Source organism: Otolemur garnettii, unplaced genomic scaffold (assembly GCF_000181295.1).
Source record: "Otolemur garnettii isolate 467f Iridium unplaced genomic scaffold, OtoGar3 scaffold00007, whole genome shotgun sequence".
Taxonomy (NCBI): domain Eukaryota; kingdom Metazoa; phylum Chordata; class Mammalia; order Primates; family Galagidae; genus Otolemur; species Otolemur garnettii.
Window position 1 is genome coordinate 12112312 of NW_003852402.1, and position 9129 is coordinate 12121440.

A 9129-nucleotide genomic window follows, 5' to 3' on the forward strand; every position below is an offset into this window, starting at 1 on the left:
AACGAACGGCATCTGTTCCTCTTCCTGAGCCGGGCGGCTCATGCAACCCACAGAGTCACAGTCTCCATGTTTATAAGTGAGGACAGTAAATTTGCTTCTGGGTTGGTGTGCCGAGCCCATGAGCCAGCAAGGAGCCTTGTGCAGTGCTTGGGCCTCAGAGGGGTGACTAGCAACTTCCTGTGGCTTGTTCACTGATGCAACAACACTGTCCACGTGAGCTCCCTCGTGATTAGTGTAATGTTGTGCAGGGCAGGAGGTGGCCTGAAGGGACAGCAGTGTGAGGTGGGAGGGTCTGCACCATCTGCAGAAACCACCTCTTGGGGAGCCCACAGCTCAGCCCCAAGTAGTCCCTGCTCTGTGAAGCCAAGAAGTCACTTCCCACCAGGAGACTGGACATCGCAGCCAGAAGAGTGGTTTTCTACCTTTATTGGGGATATAAAACGCACCTCTCCCCATACAAGAGGACCAGCCACCAGCGGGCCCAGTGCCAGAGGAGCCCTGCCAGCAGTAGCAGAGGCAGGATGCAGACCAGGCAGCAGAAGGAGGGGCCCAGGTGTGCCTGGAGCTTCGCCCTGCAGCCTGTGGCAGCTTGTACCTGGACAGTGGGCAGCCATGCACAGGGTGTCCACCCTGCCCTCTATGGCTAGCTGAAGCCATCAGGTGCCCTGAGGCAGGGCAGGGAACTGCATAACTTCTACTGTGGCCGGCCTCCAGCCAGGCCTTGACTGGCAGTGAGGCCTCTGAAGGGGCTCCTCTGGGATAAGTCCAGGACAGACACCACCCAGGGCAAAGAGTCACACTGGGTCAACCAAGCAGCTAGCCCATCTGTTCTGGGGCTTCCCACTTCTCAACAAAGTTGTAGTGGTCGGCTCTGGTGGGAAGGAGGCAGGAGTGGTCAGGATCCTGCTGTGGCATGGGCCTGTCTTCCAATCCATCCTGCTGCCTCCCACCCTGCCCCGGGCATAGCCCAGCTGCAGCTGGTCAGCTCCATCCTCGAGGAGGGAGAAGAGGGGGTAACAAGCCACCCCCAAAGCAGCCTTAACACCAAAGGAGGGAGAGAGCCCCAGCCTTAACACCAAAGGAGGGAGAGAGCCCCAGCCCAGGGGTATGGGAGCAGCAGGGACCTGGCCTGCAGGGTGTCAGACCCTGCACTCATAAGGCAAACAGCATGTCATCATCTTTTTCCTGGGTTTTCTTCCGAGGGGCAGAGCCAGGAGGTGGGGCCAGGGGTCCTTCAGCTGAGGGGCTGGAGAGATTGGGCAGCCGATCAGCAGCTTTGGCCCGTTCTTCCAGAAACTTGTCAAATTCTAGAGGAAGGAGAGAGGGTGCATTTGAGCTCTGAGGCCAGAGCCCAGAAAAGGGGGTGCACGTAGGGACTGGGGACTACTACCTTCACTGGTGACGCCCTTAGACTCTTCTGTGCCAGCCCCCTAAGAAAGCAGAAGCAGAGGAGGCAAAAGTTAGCTGAGCTCCCAGGAGCAAGGCCACTGGCCAGCCAGCAGGTGCGGTGGGGGTGGCAGCTCCCAGGACCTGCCGTGCCTGAGCCCCAGGGCCTTGGGTGTCACCTGACTTCCCCATGCCTTGGCCTTTTCTTTTTTCTTCCCATGTCAGATGGGTAATGTGCCCACGTCAACGTCATAACAGGATTTGTGGGAGGCGCATCTCACGCATGCACGTGAAAACCCAACCAACACGCTTATGAGCTACAAAAGGATCTGCCTTGGATTTTTCTTCCATACAATGGGGAAGTTGAAGTTAACTTGGGAGGGTTCCCCGGAAGCTAAAACAGGACAACACACAGAATGCCAAGCACAGGGTGTGGTGCCCAGTGGGTCCCAACAAACACCAATGCCTTTCGTTCCAGGGTCTGGAGGGGGTGGGCGTTCTTGCCCCCATGCCGGAGAGGAAGATACTCAGAGACTGATGGCCATTTATGCTAAAGGAGGGGACGTAGAAAAGGGGCAAAGGTTTTGCCACCAGACAGAAAGGCTGCAGTCCTTGCCCCCGGACCTGACCCTGGAGGGGCCCAGGCTCTGGTGTGGTCCTTGGTGCCCAGAGTGAGTTGTGGATCCTGGGGAGACCACTGCCCCCTCCCTCTCTGGGGTACCCGTTTCCTGGCACCCACTGCTTCTTCCTTACCAAGTCTGGTAAGACCGAGTACCAGTCTAGTCTGTAAGACGGGTGCTGCGGGGTTTCCCTCTGTGAGTGGCTGTAGGAACGCTGAGCTACTGCAGGTACAGAGCTCAGTGCTGCCACACTTCCTCTGTTAGCCTCTCTAGCCTGTCTTGCTGTCCCCACAGGGGGCTGACATCTGCTGGGACCGTGCACTGGGGGCAGGCTCCAGGAAGAAGCTGAAGGGTGCTGTGCCCAGGCCATCCTCTGGGGAGTGGGCCAGGGGGACGTGCCTAGGAGGTGGTAGGCCGGTGGACTTTATGCTCATCCCTCCTCACCAGTGGTTCACCCTACCCCCATCAGTGCACTGGACTACTCTACCCTGACCCTGTGGCCATTCATTTCTTCACAGGCCTCCTGTGAAGAAAAACAGGCCCCCTGCTAGGTAAGCGAGGGGTAAGCCTGAGCCTTTGCTTCCTGGCTGAGTGGGCCCCAACGTACCACGTCAGTGGACAGCCACTGCTCAATGTCCTCCATGAGACAGGCCTGGGAGACGGGGATCTGGAAGGAAGTGCAGAGGGTGAGGCAGGGAGGGGCAGTGCCCTGGTGATAAGTGAAGGCTCCCCCAGCTGAGTGGCCTTGGGCGGTCACCCACTCCTGCCTTGAGCCTCCTCCTCCTCACTTAGACCTGCCCTGTCCCCTGCTGGGGTAGAGACCCTAGTATTCCCCCCTCCAACATGGCTCCTGTCCAGCTGCCTGGACCTGTAAGTCTGCCCTCTGTGCCGGTCTGTGGGTGAGGCAGTCGAGAGCCAGGGGGACTAAGCAGGGGATGGGGACATTGCTCCTTTCAGCTGGAGCAGGGCTGGCAGTGACTGGGAGCTCACAAGGAGAGACAGGACCCCTGTCCTGACACACCAGTGGTTCAGGGAAGGCTCTTGCTTAAGGAGGGGCTGCTGTGCTAGGGCAGGGCAGGGACCATCCCACAGAAGCGCCTGACAAGAGAATATGCAGAGCCCAGGGAGAGACCCTAAACGTCTGTTCCAGCCATGAAGGTTGGGTGCAGTGCACACTTAGTGGGCCAGAAGCCACCAGGTTCTGTCCCCTCTACCTCCACAGACTCAGAGTTCATGACAAAAGGTGCTGTAGAAGGGCCTAGGAACAGGGAGGTACTGAGTCAACCAGACAAGGCCAGTCTGGTGGACTCAGAGGGACAGTGCTTCAGATGGGGACATTTCACTTTGGGCCACAGAGACACAGGCTGTGCCACCAAAGGTTTCCACACAGGGGCAGGGCTTGGGGCTTCCTTCTCTAGCCAAGTTCTGCACTGGGAGACTCCAGGTGGGAGTTACAGGGATAGAATTTGGAGCCAGGACTGGAATCTGGCTAGCCCCTAACAGTGTGACTCTGGGCAGACCACTCCATTTCTGTGCCCTTCACTTCCCTCGTCCTTACAGTGAGGACGACAACAGTGACCATGTCCAGACTCTTGTCAGGAGGAAATGGAGAAACAGAGACCAAGAGCTTGACACAGTTCCGGCCCAGAGCAGCCGCTCAGGGAATGCCAGTTTCCACTCATGGTGGTGCTGTCTCCTAGTCACTGTGTAGCTGCTTTGGGAAAGAGGAGGAGAGTGAGAGTCTCTCCAGCTGAGATAGTTCAGTCTCCAGATTTTGTCACCAGCAGCTGAGAACCCTACTGGGCAACAGCAAAGCCCAGGAGGACGGCGGCACCCCTTTCCCGGAAGCAGCTGTAGCAAGTGCTCTGGCTGCCCACACCACTCACTCTCCCAGCCCACTCTGCCCTAGGCACCTCTCAGCAGCCTCTTTGGCCTTGTCTAAGACAAGAACAGAAACTGGGCAGAGGGGCTGAGGAAGCTGCACAGGCCTGGCCAGCTTGAGAACAGGCCCTTGAAGCCCCTCCTATCTCCGCTGGGTCTTTGGCCAGGTCCTGCTCCCTCAGGCAGCACCACTACGCCCTGTGCTGTGCTTCGGCATGTGCCCTCCAGGTGGCCAGGCCTGGCCCCTGCTTACCATGCCTTGTCTCACCATCCAGTCACTGAGGCTCTTCTTGCTGCCACCTCCCATCTGGGTGAGAGAGAGTCACACTGATGGGGGTGGCATGGCAGGGCCAGGGTCACTGGCACCCATAGTTCCTTCCAGCAGAGACTGTCCTTCTGGGTCAGGAGCCCCCGTGTGAGTGTGCACGCACCTGTGCAGGTGTGCACACTGGGGGTGTGGCCTGGGAAGCCCCCGAGGTGCTGCCCCCATTCCTCCCGACTCCCAGTCCTGTTGTTTCCATCTCCCATGGGAGACAGCTGCTCTGCTCAGGGTAGAAGCAGAAATTCTCACACTGCCTGAAAGGCATCTGGATACACGTGTACAGACAGAACTGTGTGTGGAGTTCTTGTCAAGGCACAGGGGTCACCCACAAAGCATGCTCATGCCAGTGCCAGGCACGTGGCTGTCAATAATAGTGAGAAACTAAACGGAACAGACGTCTGAGGACCCCTTTCTGCTGTTTCAGGGTCTGTCCTTGCGTTCCTCTGCCCACGCTCCTGCACACAAAAGGTCTCTGGGGAGGCAGGGAGGTATGCTGTCGACTGGACTCTAACTCTGGGCCAAGAAGCCTAAATACACCCCCTCGCATCCCCTCCTATTATAAACTACTCAAGTACTGCCAGGTCCCCAGTGCGCAGGTGAAACAAAGAGCCAGGAAGGCTAACAGTCTGCCTGAGGACATGCAGTGGTAAGTGGCAGAGCTGGGACAGGAATCCAGGCCTGCTGCATTCCAGCTTTCTGGGACTCAGGTCAGAACCTCTGCCATGTGGAGTTGGATAAATGTCTTTGCCTCTCTGACAGTTTCCTTAGCTGTAAATGGGGGATAACCACATTAGCCACAAAGAGCCAATCTAAGAGCCAAACAAGTAAAAGGGGCAGGGATATGCCACGCCAGGGCCTGGCACACAGTGGGGTGTTTATTCCATCATCCTCCTTCTGGGCCCCAGGGTGACAGCAGGGTCCCTCTGCTTACCGCACCAGTGCTCTGCTGCCGGGCGTCCAGGGCTCCAGCAAGGCCGTCTGTTGCTTGGGGGGCTTCATATTTCACCCTGAAACACAGAGGCCACCAGGCGATCAGATGCTGTCTCTGCCTTTCTGGGCCTGCTGGCTGATGCAAGGAGGGGAGCAGGCTGACGCTCCTACTCTCCTAGGGCTGCCTGGGGGTGGGAGGAAAGGTCTCATTTCCTGCCTCTGGGAATCAGTTAGACAAGTGCCCTACTTGACACGCAGCAGCAAAGGCTGGGGAACTTAGGGAGGGTGTCAGTGGCCAAAGACCAATACCGACAGCATCCACAGCTATGACTAGATTTGGTCAGACTCAGGGGACTAAGATGAGGCTGTCATGACCCCATGTGGGTGCAGGATTATCTATAGATCTTTCCCCAGCAGTTCCTGTTCCCTTATTTTATAGACTGTGGTCCTGTATAAGGTTGCATTTGAACAGGGGATTCCATTCCACCCAAAGTGGGAGGTGCTGCCTTCCAGTGGGGACCACCGCCACACTGGTTCCCTGTCTCAGCAGCTTAGATGACTGGGTTAGGCCTGGGCCTGGGAGCTGCCAGCTAGCAGGCAGGGTGGGAAGGCAGGAGCTGGGCAGATGGGGAAGGGCAGGGATGTGCGTGCTCTGTTTGAGGGGCAGGAGAAATGACTGAGTGGGAGGAGCAGCTAGGCTAACAGGGAGGCTGGGGAGGCTCCCCTGGATGCTGCAGGGCAGGCCTTGGGGACGCAGCCCTGACGCTGGGAAAGAGCCCACCTATTTTCGCTCTGAACTGCAGAGGCCAGACCGGCTTTGAGGCAAAGAAGTGAGCTGCAGACTTCTGGTCATGAAGGGAAAGCCGTCCACAGAGGGTCTCTTCCAGGTGGGGACACCGACACTCTGCTGAAATTGGGGTTGGCCTAACTTTGGGCTTCAGGAATTCACATTTAACTCTTGTGGTGCCAATTTGCCTTCCTAGGAGTGAGGATGGCACAGAAAGGGGCTTTTTCTTTTTTTTTTAAGTCAGAGACTCACTTTGTCACCCTCAGCAGGTGCTGTGGCATCATAGCTCACAGCAACCTCAGACTCTTGGGCTCAAGTGATTCTCTTGCCTCAGCCTCCTGAGTAGCTGGGATTATAGGCACCCGCCACAACACCTGGCTGTTTTTAGAGGTAGGGGTTTCGCTCTGGCTCAGGCTGGTCTCGAACCTGTGAACTCAGGAAATCCACCTGCCTCAGCCTTCCAGAGTGTTAGGATTACAGGCGTGAGCTAGAAAGGGGCTCTTAAATAAGACCCCTGGTTCCTAGCACTCTGGGAGTCTGAGGTGGGTGGACTGCCTAAGCTCAGGAGTTTGAGACCAGCCTCAACAAGAGCAAGACCCCATCTTTACTAAAAATAGAAAACTAATGGTGTGTTATGGCAAGTTCCTATAGTCCCAGCTACTTGAGAGGCTGAGGCAAGAGGCTCTCTTCAGCCCAAAAGTTTGAGGTTGTTGTGAGCTGTGATGCCACAGCACTTAATACATGGTGACAGAGACTCTGTCTCAAAAAAAAAAAAAAAAGACACCTGGTTCCCAGGCAGTCATTTGAAGAGCACTGTCATGGGCTCCTTCCCGCAGGGGCAGAGTTCCCTGGAGGAGTGTGACTGCTAGCCGGTTCATTCCTGGGTTACAAGGCAAGGGAGCTGAGGACCACTACAGGGCCGTGCAGGCACCACCCGTAAACCGGTGGGGTGAGGTCCAGGGTGCTCACTCCTTTTGGAGGGCAGCTTAGCATCCCTAGCTAATCTGGGCAATGAGGGTGGCAAGGAGGAAGTGACACCAAAGATGTAGCTGTGCGCCTTGCCCCAGAAAAGGCTGCTAATTCAGGGCGTGCAGCAGCACAATGCCGTCTCTGTCTAGGGTGTGCAAGGTGCACTGTGGAAAAGGCAGAAGGTGGCACGCCCAGCCCAGGAATGTGCAGAAACTGATGCTTTCGCTCTTTCATAATTGCTCCTTGCTAACTTTGCCTTTCTCCTGGCCTCACATGCAGCTCTGAAGCCGAAGCTCGGATGTCCTCGAGGGCCACATCTACAGCAATGGAGGGCCAAGGACACCCTGAGGAAGTGCGCACAACCCACGGCTAGGCCCTCTGCCCCCTGCTCAGTCCAAAAGGGAGGAGGGATGCTCCTGAGGTGGTCCAGGGGAGGCTGGTAGGCAGGGGCTGCGCCCGTCTTAAGTACTTCTGGGAGAGCGGGTATCTGTCTGTGCACAGTGGCACTGAGGAAGACGCACAGTGGCACTGAGGAAGACGCACAGCACATTCCCGGGACCACAGTGTAGAAGAGGATGTAGAGGAGTACCGCACGTCCAGGGAGGCCTGGCTGCTCCTTGGCACTCAATGGACGAATCTGTTCAGTAAGAGAGACTGTTGACAGTGCCAGCAGCTATGCTGGAGCAGAAACGGTCTGATAAAGAGCTGGCTTCCCTGTAAGCCAAGTTAAGCCAAGTTGGAAATGGCTGCAGGGTGACATAAAGTGGGAAACAGGCAGGCACAGGGCAGGGTGGGTTGGACACCAGGCAGACACAAAGGCCAGGCAGGTGCCCAGAGCCAGGAGATCCACCAGAAACAGGCTGAGTGGGCCAGCCCCGCAGGAAAACTAGGGGAAGACGGACTTGATCCTGAGGCACATTCCTGTCCCCACTGGCTGTTTTGTGCTAAGGTAGAAACCAAGCCCTGGGAGGACCTGCAGCTGTACCCAGGGGGTTTCAAAGATGCAAATCTGGTAAGAAAAAACCCTTCCTGCGCCCTCTACTGCTAATGCTCAGATCATTTGCCTCTGCATGGCCTGCAGGCCCCACCTCGTCTCAGCACCCTTCCCCTTCCCTAAATGCGCCCTGTGCAGGACCCAGAGCACCTCTCTCCCACCCCACCTGAGCCTTTGCACATGCTGTTCTCAGTGTATGAAATGGCTTTTTTTTTTTTTTTTTGAGACAGAGTCTTATGTTGCCCTGGGTAGTGTGCCCATGGTGTCACAGCTTACAGCAACCTCAAACTCTTGGGTTTAAGCCATTCTCTTGCCTCAGCCTCCAAAGTAGCTGGGACTACTGGTGCCTGCCACAACACCAGGCTATTTTTTGGTTGTAGTTGTCATTGTTTGGCAGGCCAGGGCTGGGTTCGAACCTGCCAGCTCTGCTGTACGTGGTTGGTGCCCTAGCCACTGAGCTATAGGCACCGAGCCTTCATGACCACCTGCTGCCTGACCCAGCCCTGAATGCCCTCTGCAGAGTTGCATGCCCCCTCATCAGGGCTGTATCCACAGCCCTCAGGACAGCACTTAGCACTGCATAGTGATGGTCCCAGCACACAGTCTCTCCCTGTAATTTCCTGTGTTCTCCAGGGTGGGCTCCCCAGAGGAGTTAACAGTGCAACAGCAAACTTCAGCCAGGCTGGTGAGCCGGCCAGGTGCCAGGGGCTCTCCACTGTGGCCAGCAGTGCTGCCCGCTGGGGTCTCTACAGACGGCCACCCTTCTGGCTCCAAGTCTCACAAGACTCATTAGCTCAGCAGCCTCAGCAGTGTCCCTGACTCCAGGGCATCCATAAGCTGCTGGTCCCACAACACCCGGGTTCGGGAGTGCAGACTCTGCACAGAGTAGGGCAAGAATGGCTCTCAGCCCAGGGCTACCCAGGGACTCAAGCAGGCTGCAGCCTGTCAGGTCTGACTTGGATTTGTTGGTATGGAGAGGGTGTCCTGGGCTCTCTGGAGGTCCAGAGACACTAGTACTTGTGCTGCTGAAAGTGCCTCTCCGAAGATGCACAATGTGCGGGAAGGGTAGAGCCCCAGCTCTGGTGCATGGTAGGTAGACCCGAGTGGGGCAACAGAGACTTCTTTTGAAAATAAGGGTGGCTATGGAACAACAGCAATGACTGAATTTGAAAGTCCCTGAGGATTTGTCAGGAAGCTTCCCCACCCTGGGAGGGTTTGGTATGTGGTGTACAGTGCAGGG

At 56.7% G+C, this 9129-nt stretch overlaps 1 protein-coding gene and 1 pseudogene across 1 annotated transcript in view; both read right to left on the reverse strand.

Annotated features, from left to right (window-relative positions):
* Nucleotides 1-409: 409 nt before the first annotated feature.
* TOM1 (target of myb1 membrane trafficking protein) overlaps nt 410-9129 on the reverse strand; it is a 44641-nt gene continuing 35921 nt past the window's right edge. The window contains exons 11-16 of the mRNA XM_023509201.1: nt 7439-7518; nt 7169-7239; nt 5141-5314; nt 2614-2673; nt 1388-1430; nt 410-1307 (exon numbers count right to left, since the gene is read on the reverse strand). Of these exons, the coding sequence (XP_023364969.1) occupies nt 1153-1307; nt 1388-1430; nt 2614-2673; nt 5141-5314; nt 7169-7239; nt 7439-7518 (583 nt within the window). The 3' untranslated portion in view covers nt 410-1152. The remainder of the gene's footprint in view (nt 1308-1387; nt 1431-2613; nt 2674-5140; nt 5315-7168; nt 7240-7438; nt 7519-9129) is intronic.
* On the reverse strand, nt 1606-1715 carry LOC111723070 (annotated as a pseudogene).